This window comes from Patella vulgata, chromosome 7, assembly GCF_932274485.2.
Source record: "Patella vulgata chromosome 7, xgPatVulg1.2, whole genome shotgun sequence".
Taxonomy (NCBI): domain Eukaryota; kingdom Metazoa; phylum Mollusca; class Gastropoda; family Patellidae; genus Patella; species Patella vulgata.
Window position 1 is genome coordinate 25,938,372 of NC_065885.2, and position 21,588 is coordinate 25,959,959.

The 21,588-nt window shown below is 35.0% G+C and overlaps 2 protein-coding genes across 7 annotated transcripts; one reads left to right on the forward strand and one right to left on the reverse strand.

Moving 5' to 3' along the window:
• Positions 1-4,515: 4,515 nt before the first annotated feature.
• Positions 4,516-7,748, reverse strand: LOC126826983 (transmembrane protein 187). 6 transcript variants are annotated; one of them, XM_050556134.1, is made up of 2 exons: positions 7,609-7,748; positions 4,516-5,615 (listed from the first exon to the last, which is right to left on the reverse strand). In XM_050556134.1, exon 2 carries the CDS (start codon positions 5,585-5,587, stop codon positions 4,721-4,723), a length of 867 nt encoding a protein of 288 aa, XP_050412091.1. In that variant the 5' UTR covers positions 5,588-5,615; positions 7,609-7,748; the 3' UTR covers positions 4,516-4,720. The 6 variants fall into 6 exon arrangements, with proteins under 6 accessions (XP_050412091.1, XP_055958168.1, XP_050412093.1 ...); XM_056102193.1 differs by lacking the exon at positions 7,609-7,748 and adding an exon at positions 6,877-7,020; XM_050556136.2 differs by lacking the exon at positions 7,609-7,748 and adding an exon at positions 6,616-6,768.
• Positions 6,882-21,243, forward strand: LOC126826982 (host cell factor 1). The gene is made up of 18 exons (XM_056102266.1): positions 6,882-7,081; positions 7,881-8,102; positions 8,736-8,823; positions 9,003-9,211; positions 9,420-9,611; positions 9,841-9,986; positions 10,108-10,141; positions 10,304-10,528; positions 10,682-10,747; positions 11,961-12,082; positions 12,232-12,424; positions 12,696-12,883; positions 13,008-13,154; positions 14,810-15,077; positions 16,056-16,145; positions 16,435-17,778; positions 17,944-18,057; positions 21,221-21,243. Exons 1-18 carry the CDS (start codon positions 6,922-6,924, stop codon positions 21,241-21,243), a joined length of 3,831 nt encoding a protein of 1,276 aa, XP_055958241.1. The 5' UTR covers positions 6,882-6,921.
• The last annotated feature ends 345 nt before the right edge of the window (positions 21,244-21,588 follow it).

Consider the following 21,588-nt stretch of genomic DNA (forward strand, 5'->3'; position numbering starts at 1 on the left):
CAAAGGACAACATATAGTCCTTCGGATGGTAGAAATAAATGTACATAAAGGCATGCATGTAAAAGACCCCTTGACAGTTGGAATTTGATATAAGAGCAGGCTGTACTTTACTGTAGTGGCGCAGCCCAGCCCAGCCCAGCCAAAATTTCTATTATAGTACACTGTACAGCATATGCCCCATCTGCATTAGCCCCGTAGGAGCAGAGCAGAGCACCTTATTTCATTAACTCTTGACTAACAACTAAAAACTAGACTATGGTAATCATTTGCAAAAGAACTGGTTTTATTTTATTTTATCAGAAAATACAATGGAGTGTTGTTTACACATTTCAATGTATAATTTTTTTTATTGGGCTTTAAACTGCCCTTAAAGTGAGAATTTGATATTTTTCTAAGAAAGTCAAAACATAATTATTTCATGTCTTTGGCTCAATACAGTGCATGGACCAGCTCCAGAAAAGGGGCTAAATTTTGGATGTTTGTGTTGTGTCCAGTTCACTGACATTTAATTGACTGGTATGCTAATCTAAACAACATGTCCGACTTGATAGTATTATTACCCTTATATGTTGACAACTATAAACCTGCCTGCTATTGGGAGTATCAAATGACATCATTCATTATAATTGGTATCATTTCTGGGGAATCAGTTATTTATTTATTCCAAAAACCTAGTTTTATCATTAAAAAGAATGGTAGTGGATGCCAGAATAAAGAATTGACATCTTTCAATAAAGGTGAGCTATTTATAATTATAATTATATTCTTTTCTTTCGGAAAACAGAACATATGTATTATGTAGTGTGTATTTTTGTACAGAATTTGCAAATACTTAACTAGATAAAATTTAAATTGCACATTTCATTTCATTTCATTTTAAAATTAAAGATACATTATGGAGATAAGATAAAGAGATGGCAGTTCTCGCTATAATAGTTAAAAACTAGATAGTGTAAAGGTAATTTGCTGAAAATTTCAGTCAAATTGATCCACTATGAGCCGAGAAAGAAGCCGGTGAAATTTTTGCATAGTCTCGGTTATCATTACTAAAATCATTAATATAAACAGCATAGTCTCGATTATCCACTTTTTCTGATTTAATTATCAATAGCCGTTAGCGGCATATAGGAATCTAATCCAGCCTACATCGAAGGCTAGCCTTGACATCGAGAGTTTATTATGGTCTGGATAAGTTAATTAATGTCTAATTGATAATTTAGATAACATTTCAGGCCTAAAGAAAGACTTGTAATAAGCAGATTTTGCTCTTGCATAATGCATGTTTAAAGTAACATTTCTTAAACTGTCATTTTAAATATGGTGAATTAATTTAATGATGAAGTTGAAGTTGATAGATAACAGCTTAAAGGACCTAAGTCCGTAACTCAAAATCCTCCAAAATCTTCGACATCGAATTATTGGTCAATTTAAATCAACATTGATGATGTAAACTTACCGGGAAAAGATGAGCTTCTGATATCCGATATTTAAGATAAAATAAATTTTTTAACATTGGTACACGAATCGTGTACCATAATGCGCTTCAGCCCCAGTTGTATCCAGAGACTCGAGGGACGAGGCTAGACACATTGCACCAAATCAAATGGAGTTATGTAGACTAGAATAACTAGACGCTAGAAATTTGCACTCGATTGAGATTGCTGACTTATTTCGCCAAACATAACTGATTTGAAATTGGAGTAAAAACGGAAACCATTAAATGTAAATCAGTTATATACATTCATATTACAGTATTATATGCGTTGCGACCCACTTTTGTGAATTTCTAGGTACCAAATGTAAGCGATTTAGCTCCTTTAACACTGTTACATATGGAGACTGTCATATAACCAATATTCTAACCAACCCAACCCAATACATAACATTCTTTTTATTCAAGGAAGAACACAGATACCCAGACCAGAGCTGTTATTTTAATTTGAGAGGGCTCATTTCATCTGGTCCTGATTTTTATACCACTACATGTTCTTGTGGATGTATACTGCTGTCGCCACTGTACATTTGTCCGGCAATAATTTGTTTGTGGACACTCAACAGGTCACAATTGTTATCTGATGTTGACAGAACTTGAAATATGGGTATATCTCCCAAAGATCTTGACAAATCTGCCCAGTTTGTCGCGACGCAGGAGCGCCATCACGTAGTGATCTCTAAAACTATTATGGCCACTTCCGCCTTCATTTCTATCGGGTTTGGAGCTCAAAGGACGGCAATAAACTCGCTCTAACTTGACTGAATGAAAAATCTAACACACCTTTCGACTTTGTAGAATAACAATCTATAATTCTAGTGATCTTTTTTTGAAAATCTTATCGGATTCCTGAGAACAGATGTATTTTCTTCATGATCACCATCATTGAAGAATCGATTATAATGTCGTAAATTTTATGTTAATTAGATTGCCATTACCTAGATTTTCCTTTTTCTCACTGTTTTATTGTCGATTTGGGATGATACGAATATTTAGTATATATTAAAGACGTCTCTATTCATTTGACGTTTAAACCTATATAATGTACATGAATTTTAGGTACTATTTTTTTTGCGGATGAATACAGCTGTTATGTATTGTATTCTGTTGTAGACTGTGAAAATTTTGGATCCATGTGTCGACGCTTTAAATCACATGGATCCATTAAACCTTCTAACTGTTTAATTCCATTTTTTTCATTGAAGATTCTTATATTACAAATCTTTCCTTATTTATATCCCAAAGATCTGCGTTCCTAATGTTGATACTTAGGACCGTAACTTGCTGGATTATGACCACTGATTGTACAAAAAAAACGCCCTTTTGTTAGCTTGTTCTGTCCATCTAATGAAGACGGGCATATGCCATACAGTGTGCTATGAGAGAAATTTTTCCCCAGGCAGCTGCACCATGGCTTACTCTTATATCGAATTCCTACTGCCAAGGGATCTTTTACGTGCACGCTAATGTATACCCTGGCAGTGGGTTTTAGTACCATCCAAACGACTTGAGGGCTGTCCTTGTCAGTCCTTCCGTCCGGCACCACTGACAAGGGGAAGCCAGGCCAGAAAATTCCAACGAACTTTCTCGACCAATGTAGGGATCGAACATACGACCTCCAGGCTAGCGAGCCAGTGTCTTACCCACATAGCAACCGTGGCTCTCAACAATTTAAGATACTGATGATCAATAAAAATGTAGACATTTTAGAATGTTTGAGAGCTTTTGTATACAATTTGTTCATGTCTTTGTAAAGTTGTGTATCTTTGTATAATTATGTACATGTATATGTATCTTTCTATTATTTTTATTATATGTACATAACCTTGTAATTTTTTTATGCAATAAAATTTATGTAATATTTCAATAAAATGTTATTTTTATTTATTAAATTTTAGTTTAATTTTTTTTTTCTACATTTAATTTGAATGTGAATTAAAACTCTCATATAGAAACTGATCCAAACCCATCTAAATATAGAGCAGTGTAATATGATACTTAGCATGCCCTAAACACCACATCATCTGTATCAGATATTTAAGCTACAACATATTGTCTTTGATGACAGGATTCTCTTCAACAGAACTGTATTGTCTGTGGGGGTCGCATTCCTAAATTTGAGGAAAAATGGCTAATTTCCACCTAGTCCAAGCACTGAATCGGTTATCAACTCACTATTATACGACCATGGGCATTATTTCCCCACCCTTAAAAATCATTGACACAGGAAATAATAACGCAATTACCTCCCTTGTTTTTCTATTGCCTCCATGCATTAGCCATCTTCAAACGTTGGAATTTGAAGTTGAAAATTATATTTTTGCCAATTTCTCAGCTGACAATAGTGAATTATAGGATTAATAGGATTATTCTTTAACAAGGTAGGACTGTTTATAGATACCATCTATTTTAGGGCTTTATTTTAATACATTTTAAAAATATAACTTAAATATGAAATTGTAACTTTACAAAGAGAATACCGTTGTTACGAGAATTTCATATTTTCTAAGAAAGTCAAAACATAATTATTTCATGTCTTTTGCTCAATAGGTTATCAACTCACTATTATACGACCATGGGCATTATTTCCCACCCTTAAAAATCAGTGACACAGGAAATAATAATGCAATTACCTCCCTTGTTTTCCTATTGCCTCCATGCATTAGCCATCCTCAAATGTTGGAATTTGAAGTTGAAAATGATATTTTTGCCAATTTCTCAGCTGGCAATAGTGAATTATAGGATTAATAGGATTATTCTTTAACATGGTAGGATTGTTTATGGATACCATCTATTTTAAGCTTTATTTTAATAAATTTTAAAAATATAACTCTAAAATATGAAATTGCAACTTTAACCTGTTTGGGGTTGGCGGTTATAGGGCTGCACCAAGGATGAAATTTGAGGATTATGAGCAGCTGGTGGTGTTGCACTTGCACTACCACTTCAGTCATCTACCTCTGAATGCTGTTTTAAACTAATGGCATTAATGGGCAATTATTTATGGTTAATTATTTCAGTGATATAATTTTTTTTTTAATTAGAAAACGACATTTGTATATATACAATGTACAAATTATATTTAAAGACAAAACAAATCAAAATTCAGTCACATGCAGTAGCTTGAGTTTAAACTTAACACAATTACCAGCCCTGCAAAAGTTTAAAACAGTAAAAGATACATGCGAAAGTTTTTTTTTTTTTTAAATACATGAATACATGCTTGTTTTATTCAGCCTTTTGTTTCTCAGTTATTTTAGTCTTTGGTGACTTCATTTTTTCATTTTTATTCACTTCATTAGGTTGCATAAAATTAGATTTTTGCCAACGAAAAATCAAAAGTGACTGAAAATATTCATTAACATAATGGATTTGAAATATGTCACATATCTTTGACATGAAATGTCCTGAAATGATGGTAAAGCAGTCATGATATTTAGGTAATTCCAAGTCCATTAATTTTAAAATGACAAATCCAATCAGGCATAAAATGGCCAGAAAAAAGTTGATTTTGGATTTGTTATTTGGGTTTTGTAAATATGATGTTGTTCCTCCATAAACAGCTAACAATATATGGCAACCTAGAGCTATTTCAAATCCAATTGGAGTAACAAGAGTAAGAGTGTAACTTGCCATGGAAATAGTGATAAGCATTGCCGCTCGATATGAACTCCAGCCATGTTTCAAATGTAATCCCCAAATAAACACCAACATAAAAAATGGCAATGTACACCACTGGTCTAACACAGCAAAGACATGTTTCTGAGTTATGATACGCAATGTTTGGATGGCTCCATAAAAGGCAGATGATATATTAAAAACATAAAAAAGGTATGATTCCACTTCTGAAATTAAATTGTTCTCTAAGCTAAGAGTTGTAATTGCACACCAATAAGCACCAACCACAATATATCCTAAATTTATAAAAGTATTCAAAGGCATTTTCATCCAAAGCGGAAAAATTGTTTTGAAATGTTGTTTTTCGGCATAATGTTTCAAACCTAAATCTGTTTTCACATTGTTGAAAATATCCAAATATGTCATTGTTGATGCAAAAACAGCAAATAATGTGACAGAGACAAATGCTTTCCACATAATTATTATTTAAGGTTCCACCCACATACTGAAATATAAAAATGATTAAATTATAAAAAGTATTGTTGGGAAGCTTGATAGTCCTACTACCAGTATAAGAGAGAGAAAGAAAGAAAGAGAGAGACAGAGAGAGAGAGAGAGGAGAGGAGAGGAGAAGAGATGAGATGAGATGGGAAGAAACTGGAGGACCCCGAGAAAACACATGCGGTTGGACAGGTGACCCCTAATCCTTGTGACGTACAACCAGGGAATAGAATCCACGCCAGTTGACAGACCTTACAATACATCGCACTTGCTCTAACTATAATCAGCCATCCAACCTCCCGCACCAGTACAAAGAATTGCCTGTAATAACAGTGCTATTAAGAGGTCCAGGGCTTTAGGTTATATAGAAGACCGAAGAATCAAGTAATCTACTTTATTGTGCTCACTTGGAATTACATATTGGTACAATTTTTGTGAAACATAATTTGGAACTGACATTGCTGTGGAGGGTCACAGACCTAAGCCTCACATGGGACAACGTAAAGTCGTTTGGATGGGACGATAAAACAGGGTGCTGTGTACCAATGGCAGTTGGAATTTCTAATCAATTTCATGGCTACATAGTACAATCCAAGCTGAACTTTGCCTATTTATTATGTGGCTTCTAATTCTATAACAAGTTCCTTTGGAAACTCTTTGTCTGCGATATCACCTTAGGTGGACACGGACTACAACCGAACGAACGAATAATGCGTCTTCATTACCCCGTGGCCCAGTTGGAGCAGAACAGTAGTAGTAGTACTAGTATGGTATTAAATTTTTAACTCTAATTTCAATGATTTACTCTATTATATACTGAGTTCTACTACTAACTACTACTAGTAATACTAGACTGAACACAAAAATGTCCGGACGTAGTATAATCTTGTGGCAACTACTAATTTTTCTGTGAAGCTAAGTTAAAAAAAAATCAATATAGAACAGACCAATAGCCACTAATGATAATGTGTACCGGCATTTACCATCTGAAGTTTGAGTCCAACCTTGTAAGATTTTACATATTATGTGGACTGGAGTCTAGTTTATTTTAGCGACATGATAATCAAGGCTGACATTTGACCTTTGACCTTTCTCGCCGATTGTTGAAAAAATTTTTTTCAAAATAATTAACATGTTAATTGTATTCAATGGTGTATGGATAAGAATGAAATAAATATCACAGGTTAAACGGCAGTGAAATAAAAAATAATTAATATAAAAATGGTAGTCGTATCACGTGATATGCAAATATTGTTTTTACGTACGGGCACTTGATTCAATTTTCCCACAATGCACTTTGAAACACAAATATGGCTGCTCCCATACTGAAATGGAAGCGGGTAACAAATTCAACAGGACCGTGTCCAAGACCTCGGCATGGTCATCGTGCAGTTGCAATCAAGGATTTAATGATAGTATTTGGAGGTGGCAATGAAGGAATTGTCGACGAACTTCATGTTTACAATACAAGTAAGTCAACTGTCATCCCTGGCACTGAAACACAAAATGGCGTCTTTTTGTTATGGCTTGAGGTAGAAAAACTGGCGCGAGTTAATATCCCCTTATAAAGTGTTATTTCCCCACAGCTCGGATGAATTGAGAATCTCTGTTTTATTTATTGTCTATTTTTCGAAATTTTATTTAATTTTCAATGAACTGTCAAAATCTCTTCAATGGTCATAACAAAATGGCGGCGCCCAACATCGACTGTCTACTGTAATGGAGGCCACCTACGCTAGTCTAGGTTCCTCCACTCTTCGGTAGAAAAATGAACCTATCAAAATCGTATTTAAATTAAGCCGACAGGAATTATATAGTTGTTTAAAGAAATAATTAGTTGCCCTCATTTTTGTGTTAAGAATGTAAAAGAGAATTAATAAAACTAAATCATTTTTTTTATCGGCGTTCTTTAATAATATGGCCGCCAGACCAGGCACTCCAACGAATTATTATTCCGTTGACGCGAGATTTTGTAAAGTACAATTAATTATCCATACCACACCAAAAGAAATTTACAGATTTTTGAGTCATTTGGATGGCTTTTATGGACGAAAGTTTATATTCGGAAAAACAAGTTTCTGTGCAGTTCAATAAATATAATTAGATCGGACAAATACTACTAGTATGGAAATAAAATACTGCAGTGCCCCCTGTTTGCAACTGTCAATATATATTGGAAGATTACTCTTGGCATATGACTTAAATTATCCCCCTTTGTTTCTTCTGTATTACTTGTTATTTAAAATGTTTTCTTACAATTATTTAAAAGCTACCAATCAGTGGTTTGTACCAGCAGTCAGAGGAGATATTCCACCAGGGTGTGCAGCATATGGATTTGTTTGTGATGGAACACGTATACTTGTTTTTGGAGGAATGGTGGAATATGGAAAATATTCTAATGAATTATATGAATTACAGGCTAGCCGATGGGAATGGAAACGGTTAAAACCAAAGCCACCTAAAAATCACACAATTCCATGTCCACGTTTAGGTAACTAGATCTAGATCTTGATTATGATTTTTTTGGGTTGTAATTTTGCTGATAACCATTACTTCTGGTTTACCAATAAAGACCTGCCTAGATGTTGGACACTATCCACTAACGAAACCATAATGCTATGCACGTATATAAACTTTATGTAAACCTAACCCTCTTTTTAATGCTCTTACACGGGGGACGGATGGCCAGATGGTTATCTTGCGCATGCACGCTGCATTATAAGGTCTGTCATTGAGTCAACTGGTGTGGTTTCAATTAAGTGGTTGTATGTGACAAGGAGTAGGGTCACCTGTTCAATCTCGTGGGTTTTCTCCAGATGCTCCGGTTTCCTCCCACTGCTAATGGCCCCTATGCACAAGCTAATAAGTGAAATAAAATTGAACCATGTTAGTCCCGAAATGTTCTAGTCTGTGTCATGTGGACTCTCTCTCTCCCTCTCTCTCTCTCTCTCTCTCTATCTCTCTAATACTATTTTTTTTAACAAGATTTTTGGTAGAAAGAACAACAATATTAAAGATGTTTAAAGAATGTTTTGTTACTCACTACTGCATTATACAGCATTATTTTATGAAATATTGATTTAGAAATTGTACTAAAGAATTTTTATTTCGTATTATATTGTAGGACACAGCTTCTGTATGTTGGGTAGTAAAGCATATTTATTTGGTGGATTAGCAAATGATAGTGAAGATCCTAAGAACAACATACCAAGGTAGGAATTTAAAAGGAACATTTTCATAATTCTAAAATTGAGGAAAACTGACATCAACATGCTCTGAATAATTTATGACTTAATATGATTTGATGAGCTGAGATAATATGTCATGATAGGAATTGTCAGATAAGATATTTTGCTGTTACAGATTTCAGAATAATATTTTGGCATTTCAGGTATCTGAATGATTTGTATGCATTAGAAATGAAGTCTACATCAAACTCTATGACTTGGGAATATCCAGTTACAAATGGTCAGCCACCACCACCACGTGAATCTCATTCTTGTGTTGGGTATGCTGAAAAAGATGGCAGACATCCAAGACTTTTAATTTATGGTGGTATGAGTGGATGTCGTTTAGGAGATTTGTGGCAGTGTGAGATTGGTAATTATTGTAGATTACTTTGAAAAAAAAAAAAAAATAATTAACCAAGTGCTATGGGTTAAACATTAAAACCATGACTTCTATTATACATTGGCAAATATTTAAAAGATTCAAATAGTGACTAAATTTATAAAAAAATAGCTTGGACAAATTCATTGCGTAGCAACTCACATTACTGATATAACAAAGAATTTTTCTCTGCTTTTAGATACTTATACATGGGTAAAACCAACAGTTCAAGGTGTTCCCCCATTACCAAGAAGTCTCCATACTGCAACTGTTATTGGTAATCGTATGTTTGTTTTTGGCGGCTGGGTACCCTTGGTAATGGATGATGTGAAAGTAGCCACACATGAAAAAGAATGGAAATGTACCAATACCCTAGCTTCTTTAAATCTTGGTGAGAATGAATAATTATTCATTCATTACTGAAGTATTTATATTAACTCTTCAACATAATCATAAACAAAATTTATTGTTTGGTTACGAAAAATAAATTGGTAGCAGCCAGCATATACGACTGAAATGAAAATATATTGTTGGGCTAATTGAAATGCAGATTTGCACATCAATTTTATGAATAGCAGTTGTACTTTGTTTTTTTATTTGGAAATTAAAATTTATTTCAGAATCTAATTCATGGGAACCCTTAGCTATGGAAGTGTTTGAAGATGCATTGCCCAGAGCAAGAGCTGGGCAATGTTCTGTAGCTGTCAATACCAGATTGTATATATGGAGTGGTAGAGATGGATACAGAAAGGCATGGAATAATCAAGTAGGGCATTTGTATTTTTATTCCATTCTTAAAAATTAATGATTGTATCTGGTCAGATAATTCATTTTCAATTTATTTTATTTATACCTTATTACAATATTTGCTTTCTTTATATTTTCAGGTTTGTTTCAAAGATTTATGGTTTTTAGAAACAGGTAAGTTGTCTATTTTGAGTAAAATCTCTGTTCTAAAGAATTTAATAATATATTAAACAATTTTCAGGTGAAATAAAAGTGGAAAGTAGTTTTATGTTGTTTTGTTGCCAGAAAAGGCAAGATTTTATTTTTAGACTGTTAAATTTGTTTTACGTATTTTAGAAAAACCACCAGCACCATCCAGAGTGCAGTTAGTTCGAGCCAGTACCAATACATTAGAAGTATGTTGGGGATCAGTACCAACAGCTGATGCCTACTTGTTACAATTACAGAAATACGATTTACCCCCATCGCAAGCTATGAGTCCAACTGCTGTACCAGCTGGCAGTAGTTTAGCTAAACCTTTAGCTCCTAATCAACCACAAATGATTCGTTCACCAGGAGGAGGTAAGTACTGCCATGCTGTAATTTCCATTTTGGATTAATATATAGCTGTAAGGTGCTATATGCTAATTGTGGAAATTCTCTGGATTTGTATTATATAGGAATATAAATGTTTTTATGCTGATTGTTTAATTGTCTCTTGATCTTTTGATTCAGCAATACGACCATTAGGAGCAGTGTCTATAGGCTCCATTTCTTTCTCCTCACCACAAACGATTAAAGGTATTCAATGTGAGAGCTTAATATATGCATGAATGCCTAGAGTATGCCTTTAAAATGCTATTTGTAAAATTTGACCAAATTGACGTATCCGTATAAAATTTTATTGAAAAATACAACTAATCATGCATGGTATATGTATCATAATGGACAGAATGCATGTTTTCTAAATTGAAATCAGTATGTTTACGCATGTTCTCAAATTGAGATACAGATTTATATATATAATTATTGTTCACTTAAAGATGTATTATGGGAGATTAGATAAAGAGCTGGTAGTTCTCACTATAATAGTTAAAAACTAGATAATGTAAAGGGAATTTGCTGAAAATTTCAGTCCAATTGATCCACTCTGAACCGAAAATTTAGCGATTGAATTTTGGGCCTAGTCGTGATCATCATTACTACAATCCGTACGATAAAAAACATAGTCTCGATTATCCAATTTTTAAATTAATCATGAATAAGCGTTGAGCAGCAGATCAGATCCTAATCCAGTAAATATCGCAGGCTACTGATGACATCCTGAGTTATCGTCTGGATAGGTTAATTAATGTCTGATTAAGAAATTGGATAACATTTCAGGCCTAAAGAAAAGAAAGACCTGCAATAGGCAGATTTATCTCTTGCATAATGTATGTTTAAGTTAGTCTATAAATTCATATATGATGTGCTTTAAAAATAAAAACTTGATAGATACATAGGCTAATGTAACAGCTTGTAATGATACCAAATGACATCATTTGATATCATACATTAAATGTTCCCTTTGACATTATGCATGGTAATACTGACTCTGTGTGTGTGTGTGTGTTTGTGTGATATAATGATATATATATATATGTGTGTGTGTTTGGCATGATAATTGACATATTTTGCCATGGGGTGGAGTGGGGTTGGATTTGGCACTGTTATAGAAAAGATTGTTTTGAAGAAAAGTATAAAATGTCTGAACTGGATTGTATAATGTAATTTCAAATCTTTGCTACTGTACATGGTACAAATATTTATAAAAATGTCCATTTTTAAATATGACTATATTAATTTCACATATTACTTTCTATATTTTGCACCAACTTTGTCATAAGACCATGAATGATTATTTGCCTTCCGGTGTACTGTGACTTTGTGCTACTTACTGCACTGCTAAAACATTATGCTTTCTCTACAAACACAAATAGAAATGTTCCATTTATTTTTTTCTTCCATATTTCAGTGAATGCCACACCACGACAGAAATCACCAGTAACAATCACACCTATTTCTTCAGGATTAAGAGTTGCATCGCCACAAATAATTAGCCTTAGTCAAGGACAGAAGCCTGCAGTGCTACAAGGAGTAAGACACAAAGAAATTTTATATAAACTGTTACTCATTGCTTCAAACTTTGAATAGTTATAGTGTAGAATTAGTGTTAACATCAATCCTTGAAACCGAAATCTAATCACTAATATGTCACTAAACTGTTTACTTTGTTGCATTTACAGCAAACAACAACAGCTGGTGGTCAGATGACTGGAATAGCTGCATTAGCTGCAGCAGCAGCAGCAACACAGAAAATACCAGGGACACCAAACACGCCAGGAACACCACAAACAATACGTACTGTTTCAGGAGTGAAAGTGGTAACACCTACTGTGGTGACACCATCTGGAGTAAGATTTCCCGGTAAAATGCAAGGTAATTAAGTCACTATCTTCACTACTGAAAAGTCTGAAATGGACAATTTAAAAGGAAAACACTTAAAGCCCATAGATGATATTGAGCTCAACACCTATGACTTTTTCATAATGTGACACGCAGTTTCCCATGAAAATGGTAAATTCTTAAATGTTTATTAACTGAGGATAAAGTTAGTAACTAGTAGTAAAGATTGACTCAATATAACACTTTACTGTTAAGGAGAAAATATATCAATTTATTAACTTGTATGTGTCTGCGTATATTGTAGGTGCTACTATTTCCCCTGGAACCCAAACAATCCGAGTTGCTCCACCAGGAACAACTATTCTAAAAACTGGTGGTCATGTTGCAGGTGGAAAACAGATCATAACTGTACATAAAGCTGGAGGATCCATTTCTAGTCATCCTCAGATTGTGACATTAGTCAAAACAACACAAGGCATGACTGTTGCTACAGTGAGTAATGATATGTTTGTAATTTTGTGAAATTAGATGACATAACATTTTGCAAGAAAGAAATTGAAAATGGAATATTATTCTCAGTAATATAATATACTTAAAACTATTTATTTTTCTTCAGAATAAAGGAGCTTTGCCTCAAGGAGCAACTATTGTAAAATTAGTAACATCCCAAGCTGGAGGAACGAAGCCATCTGCTATTATAGCATCAAGTAAACCTGGTCAAACTCCATCAAACATACTTGGTATTAGCAGTGTTCAGCCTACTGTAAGTACTAACATAATATATACTATATTCAGAAACGATACAAAACTGCGGAAATGCACCGCTGTTTTGATTAGAGGTAACCAGTGTATGTTAATAACAGACCAATTGCCTACACATGAACATAAACAGTTCATATTGGGCGGCTTATAGGACGGCCCCATTTCACTCACAAAGTGATACACTGAATGTGAAAATGGACATTTTTGATTTTTGTCTTAGTAATGAGTAATTGCTCCACCAATCCTCAGACATTCAGCAATTCGTCGTGGCTCCTAGTCAACCGTTCAGTCATGATTTGGGGCAATCTGACCCACTCCTCTTGAAGTACCACATCCAATTCCCGCAGTGTTGTTGGTTGACGTTGACGAACACGTCTCCTGATCATGTCCCAGACATGCTCTATAGGGGAAAGGTCAGGACTCATTGCTGGCCAAGGCATATGAACAGTATGGTGACGCTGGAGGTAGTCATTCCTGACACGAGCACGGTGGGCATGGGCATTATCATCTTGAAAGATGAAAAGTCGACCCGCACGTTGAGCAAAGGGCTGAACTATCGGTGCCAGGATGTGGTCACCGTAGTACACACCAGTGACCCTTCCTTGAACAATATGCAAGTTCATTCTGCCCACCCACGCCTGAATCTGTCTTACTGTCTGACGTTAATGTTAGCATGACGCTCATTTACAAGCCTCCAAACGCGAGCATGCCCATCGGTGAAATACAGAGTAAATCTGGTTTCATCTGAGAACATTACACGCGCCGATCGCTGATTACCCCAATTTCTACACTGCCTACACTATTGATGCCTGTTTGCCATGTGCTGGCCAGTTAATGGAAGCACAAAATGCGGTTGTCGCGCATGCAAATGGGCTGCATGTAGCCGATTTCTAATTGTTTGGGGTGTAACTCGGAATTCCTGAAACTTGGTACATGTTTACAGAAAGCTGATTGGCCGTTTCTCCTCGATTGCGCAGGACCTGTGTATGAATGTATCGATCCTGGGCTTGTGTAGTGGCTCTAGGACGACCTGAACGAGGTCTATCATCAACATCGTGTGTTTATTGGTACCGGTTCCACAGTCTGCTGATCAGACTGTGACACATTAAGCATGTTGGCTACTGCTCGCTGTGTAGAACCCATTTGAAGCATGCCAATAGTACGTAGATGTTCATCATGTTGAAGACATGTAACACACTAAAGCAAAGATACGCTAAAAAGTAAATCTAATGCAAGAACCGATAGGAAAGGAAATATGGATAGGATAAACCAGCACAGGGCTGTTTTCATCAACCCTTCCTTGAAGTGTCAAATTTGACAATGAACCCCTCCCACGTGTATGGCGCTATTGCGTGTCGCACGTGCAGCTCAGTGATTCTGTTGGGGGCGATAAGCTCTTTATCTGTGAACATACTTTCAAAGCATGTGAAGTGTCCATGACTATTTATCATATCACAACCTGCATAGGTATTTGCATTTCAATATCCCCTACTTTGTTATGAGTAAATATTTTCAGAATGAATTGAACATAAACTCTTTGGGTGTGGGGAAAAGGTCTTGTGTTCAAAAACAAAAAATGTTTAGAAATAATATATTGAATTTGTTTTCAATTCATGCTTTTGATTGTGTGCATATTTATAATTTTTATTATTGAAGGGTCATTCCAAGAATATAACAACTGTCATCAAAACAATACCAACTTCTATGTTTTCCATGGCAAAGGCAGGCATGACTGGTCTTACCTCTACTCAGTCAGGAACTAAAACAATTGTTATAGCAGCACCAAAAGGCAGTACAGGCACTTTAAATACTCCTACTAAATTGATAACTAAAGTTTCTGGCGGACACACAGGTTCGGGTAATACACAGTTCATTGTGGTTAGCCCACAGGGAGGAACCACTCAGGGTTCAACTTTTCTAGGAGGTATGTTATTCAGGTTTTGTCTGGATTTAATATTAATGTACCTTTTAATCAGCTCTTCAAATGTCCAGTAAATGTTTTGCAATATGAAAGCTGTCTTTCATTTTTTGTATCGATTATAATTCTCTTTGATAGTGCTGTTATCAATAAAATTTTGCTCACTTCGTTGCAAGGCTTAACTTGCCTGTCACAGAAACCTGACTATTTGTAATTGCCTCAAATTTCGACTATAAATTCTTTGAATTTGTGAGTTTAGTATCGACATTAATACTAAAAACAAAAACAAATACTTGCGGAAAACAGCCACTAGTGTATTTTACGTTATCAAGCTAAAACAGCAATACAGATATGAGGCAAACTGTAATAGACAAACTGTAACAACATAACTGAAACTAAAGGCCTGTGACACAACAGTTACAAAGTACAATTATTATGAAAGATTATTAACATTACTACTGGTGCATACCTTTGAATTTGATGATGATGGGAATAGGGGGGGGGGGGCTCAGTTCTGTTAAGCATGATGTGACAAAGTTCAATTTTCTTTTTGGATTAGCTGATCATTTCTTTTGTCAGTCATTCAGTTTTGCTACATGTTTTAATGTTAATACCTTATTATTGAAAATAACAACTGTAACCGTCAATTGCCACCAACAAATATTTGAATGTCTCTTTCTGGTCAGATCTATTTCCTCAAGCTGATTTCCTCAAGGTCACAAGATGTAAATGCGGTTAGGGCACATGGTTGTTGCGAGAGTTAGGATTACTGCTAGCCCTGTTTGCATCTCTTGACCTTGAGGAAAACTGCAGGTAAATACCTCTAACCAGCTTTTTCTGCTTAATGCACTAATGTATACCAAGTAGGCCCAAAATTGAATAGTTGGATGGTGCATCGATGGTGCACTAGTCATTCACTATTTAAAGATTTCCATTGAATACAGTGAAATGCTATATGCCATAAGTTCAATGTTTTATTTACAGGATCTAAGCCAGTTACGGTGACCAATTTACAAACAGCAACTTCCCTAGCAGCAAGTCAGTCAAAACCTGTAGTAACAATATTGGGAGCAGGTAATACAAATTGATATGTTCTGTTTCTCATTTCAAATTAGATTATTAAGATTTCAGTAAAAATGTCATGAATTTGATAGTTTGTTTTGCAATATATTTAATAGATTTTTTACCTGTCATTAATAAGTAGAGAGGCCAAGAATCATAAGTATTTTGGCATTCTGTTGGGACAAAAATACAAGGTATTGAGAAGGAAAAAGCACATATTTCAAATAGAAATTTAACAGTAAGAGATGTATTGAAAGATTTTGAAACTTATTTTCATTCCATACATTTTTCGTTTCAACAGGCCAAACTGGAGCTGGTAAAATTATTGCACAAGGAATACCTGGACAATCAATAGCCTCTACAATACAAGGGACATCCATACTCTCTACTCAAAGTATAAAGAGCACCACGGGTACGCCAACAATATCCTTGATAGCTCAACAAACACCAGGTGATTCAATATCTACAGTGGCAAAACAGTTGGTGACAATTCCTTCAACTATAACCTCTGCAGGAAAACCACCAGTGCAGATAACAATTTCACCTGTAGTCAAGGCCAACCCTGGAACCAATGTCACGGCTGCATCTATCACAGGAGATTGTGGTACTCCTCATGGTTGTCCTGGTGATGGAACAGATAACCAAGCAACTGGAGATTGTGGTACTCCTCATGGTTGTCCTGGTGATGGAACAGATACACAAGCAACTGGAGATTGCGGAACTCCTCACGGGTGTCCTGGTGATGGAACAGAAACAACAGCAACTGGTGATTGTGGAACTCCCCATGGTTGTCCTGGCGATGGAACCGAAACAGCAACGGGTGATTGTGGGACACCTCATGGTTGTCCAGGTGATGGAACACCAGCACAAAGTACAGGGGATTGTGGAACTCCGCATGGGTGTCCTGGAGATGAAACACCAGCTGAAGCAACAGGTGACTGTGGCACCCCCCATGGTTGTCCAGGTGATGACTCTGCGGTGGTATCAACAGGAGATTGTGGAACACCACATGGTTGTCCCAGTGATGGAACTGGAAATCAAGCAGGAGATTGCGGAACACCACATGGTTGTCCAGGAGATGGAACAGAATCTAAGACTGATGATTGTGGTACTCCTCATGGATGTCCAGGTGACGGAAATGAAACTCAAGCTACAGGAGATTGTGGAACTCCCCATGGTTGTCCTGGTGAAGGTGCACCAGAACAAAGTATTGGGGATTGTGGAACTCCTCATGGTTGTCCTGGTGATGGAACTGAAACAAAAACTACTGGAGATTGTGGTACTCCTCATGGTTGTCCTGGTGACGGTACAGAAACGCAAGCTACTGGAAACTGTGGCACTCCCCATGGTTGTCCTGGTGATGGAACTGAAACTCAAGCAACTGGTGACGTACCTGCTCAAAATCCTGAGGAAAATACGCCAATGGAAGGAGTACAAGCAACAGAACCAACTACACAAAGTGCTGAAAATGAATCAACTGATAAACCTACTGAAGAACCCATGGATACAACTGCTTCTTCAGTCGATACTACAGTGAAACTAGAACCAAGTGATGCAGCTTTAAATACCACAGAAAATAGTGCTACAAAAACTACCACAGCAACTGATACAGCTGCTGCTATATCAAGTGCTACAGATTCGTCTGGTAAGTTAGAGATTAATCCAATTCATTGCTTTGCTTTGATACCTACCAATCTTTTAATAGGAGATCATGAAAACATAACTGTTATGAAGTAATTACCAATGAAATTAATCCTTAATACATTTATGTGTTTAGAAATGTTTTATAATTTTTTCTGGTTATTTAAAGATCCTTTAGCCACATTAGCATCTGCAGCTGTTTCCTCCGCAAGGTCAACAGTTAAACAGGAACCAGATGGTGTTAATCAAGCAGCAAATGGCATAAAAACTGAACCAATGGTATGTTTGATTTTTTCTGAAAATGTTTGGGTGTTTATTTTCTAATTAACCATTTCTAGAGCTATAAATGTTTAGAACATATTTTGTTTTGTATTTGTATTGCTAATCAGAAGAAAATTGAAACATATCAATGTTATGCTGCAGTTCTAGAAAATGTGTAAACAGTATACGCATAGTGTGGTTCTAAAGCTCCCAAAAATATTAGAACTATTACACACACAACCAAATCAAAAAAATTATTCTTTCAGGATAAAATTTTAATGCCAGTGAAACGTGATGCCAACCAATGGTTTGATGTAGGAATTATAAAGAGTACTTCAACAGTGGTATCTCATTATCATCTCCCTTCTGATGGTGGACAAAACAACGGGGATGTAAGTACATTTATTAATAGTAGGATGGTCTATGCCAGAATGAGGAATTATTGTAGCATTTATTGGAGAAAGCATAACTTGCCATAGTTAAATAAATAAAGGATTATAAGTTAAGCATCAATAGTCTGGCAGAACATGATAATATTAAATTTTGTATAATCATTTTTTTTTGGTTTCATGAAAATAATAATGCTGAAGTACATACAAACAAGCCAGCAAATTGTTTATGAAATGAGTGCTCAGAGATGCTTAATGAGTAATAATTGTAGTAAGTTATGTTCTATAATTAAACAAGGAAATGTCTTTAATCTCATGCAGGATATTGATGTTGTTAATGTACCCGATCACAGTATATTAAAACGACAGGAACTTCAACCAGGAACAGCATATAAATTCCGGGTGGCTGGTATCAATGCCTGTGGTCGAGGACCATTTAGTGAAGTATCTGCATTTAAGACATGTTTGCCAGGGTTTCCTGGTGCACCATCAGCAATTAAAATCAGTAAGGTAGGAATATGTGTTTACAATCTTTCCTGATTGAACAAAATTAATTGACTTCTGATTTAGGTAGAATATTCAAACTTGGTGTTGACATTCGTTATGTGAATGTCTTCATAGGGTTCAATAATTAACAGCTATAACCAATTTGATTGGTTGCTGCTTTTGGACATGTTAATTTTAATACTAATTGAAGGAGAGTGATGAAAATGTGCGTATAGTTTCACTACATCAATACCTTCACTACATAATGAGCATTCTCTGCTTGCATTTCTGCTTAGATCAAGCTACTTGCTTTACAAAAAATTATTTCTTAAATTAATTAGTCTGGTCTATTTATTATATTATTTTTTAGAGTGTAGAAGGGGCTCATTTATCATGGGAGCCACCACAGAATACGGCTGGTAAAATTACAGAATATTCAGTTTATCTTGCTGTTAGAAATGCTGCTACAGCTACACAAGATCAGAAACCTGGTACACCAGCTCAGTTGGCATTTGTTCGTGTTTATTGTGGTCCCAATCCCTCCTGTGTAGTGACAACAAGTAGTTTAACATCAGCACACATAGACTATACAACTAAACCAGCTATAATCTTCCGTATCGCGGCTAGAAATGAAAAAGGCTATGGCCCTGCCACTCAAGTAAGGTGGCTTCAAGGTAATTATTTATAGATTTGAAATTGATACCATGTTTAGTTTATTGGGACAAAGCAGCCTATTGATTTGTATAATAATGTCAGCATCTTCAAAATCTAGGAAGTTATCAGAAATTTATTGGCAGTGGTGGTGACTTGATAACGTAAATTTTAGTTTTCAACAATTTCCACTAACTCCTTTCAAATACTACTTTGAAAAACTTGGGGATACTCCTCTATGTCCACTGTTTATGTTCATTAGATGAAGAAAACCCGAGTTACTGTTCTTAAAAATCTTTTGACTCTCAAGTGGCTGAAGTTATTTTCTGATTCATTTCAAACAACAAATTTTATTGATATGTATAATAAATGTTAGCATCAGAAAGAACTAGTAGGCAGTCAAATTTTTATTTATTTCTGATAGTTATATAGGATACATTATGGAAGATTAGATAAAGAGCTGGCAGTTCTGACAACAATCTAGATAATGTAAAGGGAATGTGCTGAAAATTTCATTCAAATTGCTCCACTCAGAACCGAGATATTAACGATTACATTTTGGGCCTAGTCTCAATCATTACTAAAGTCTGTATGATAAAATACATAGTCTTAATTATCCATTCTTCAATTTAATCATCAATGAGTGGGGAGCAGCAGATAGGATTCAAATCCAGTGAAAATCTGACACATAAGATGGCATCGAGAGGTGATTAAGGTCTTTTCCTGTTAAGAAAATCTGACACATAAGATGGCATCGAGAGTTGATTAAGGTTTTTTCCTGTTAATAAATGTCTAAGTAATGGTTTATAACATTTCAGGCCTAAAGATAGACCTCCAATAGGGGGATTTAACTCTTGCATAATGTATGTTTAATGAGGTTTTTTTCAGCATCTTGTAAATGCTCCCATTAATTACCTATAAAAGAATATCTATGCAGTAAACCTTTTGGGTGCCGTATAAATGGTGAAACTATTTTACAAAATCTTTCTCTCTACAATTTTTTTCAGATGCTTCACAAAGTCCATTAAGTGCTAAAGTTGCTGTTAAACATAAGTTACCTTCAGGTCCTGATGTGTAAGTATATATCAGTTTTCTTTATAATGGAAGAATTCCTTGATATTAGTTGATATATTTGATACTTTATACACAAAGAATCTTGTACAGTAAATTCAGACAATCATATGGTAACCATCTTCTCAAATTAATATTACTTTTGAACTTTCAGAAAAACTCCAATAACGTTATCTGGTGCAGCAATGGTGAAAAAAGTTAAAACAGAAGATGAGTAATCACTCAGTGCTGTATACAATTTAAATTTATACAAGTCAAGAAGTAATAAAATTTATTTGGAACTTCTAGCTGTTGTTATTCGATTGTTATAAATCGATAGTGAATAATCCAGAAAAGACATTTTGCTGAAGACCATGTTCGATCTACAAATTTGTTAAAGACTCTCAAGAAAAAGATATTTTAGTGGAATATCAAAATTTAGAGATTTCATATTTTTAATAAAGCTGTATGCTTGTGTATTTATTGTGAATATATTTTTTATGGAGGAAAAGAAAATGAACTACATTATGTTATAATTTATGTTATATTTTGATGATAACTTGAAACCCATAGTTTAAAAGTTTAACATGCAATATTGATATTTATAAGTTTCTGAGCTAGAATTCAGTTGACCATTGAAGTTTTAACAAAGAAACGTAAAATGAATTTATTTAAATCAAAACCTAGGAATCTCTCGATTAAATATGTTCTAGAACATAACTTCAATAGTTTGTTGAATTAAGTAACCATTAATACCAACCATCACCATCTTCCAGATCTGGACAAAAAAAGCTTATCATGTCATTGATATAAATAATCATTTGTAAATATTCACATTGTAGAATTTAATCATAATATGATGTAATTGTATAAACAAGAATTTTATCATGTTAATTCCATTTACTTGTTCATCCCATTCTCTTTATTGCATGATATTATAAAATTATTCTCATCTCAAAATAACTAATAATTATATA

Bases quoted from the DNA above. Each gene is read 5' to 3' on its own strand.
- LOC126826983 (XM_050556134.1), bottom strand. From the start codon at position 5,587: ATGTGGAAAGCATTTGTCTCTGTCACATTATTTGCTGTTTTTGCATCA.
- LOC126826982 (XM_056102266.1), top strand. From the start codon at position 6,922: ATGGCTGCTCCCATACTGAAATGGAAGCGGGTAACAAATTCAACAGGA. The intron at 9,612-9,840 runs GTGAGAATGAAT...AATTTATTTCAG, and splicing joins CCTAGCTTCTTTAAATCTTG to AATCTAATTCATGGGAACCC. The intron at 16,146-16,434 runs GTAATACAAATT...TCGTTTCAACAG, and splicing joins AGTAACAATATTGGGAGCAG to GCCAAACTGGAGCTGGTAAA.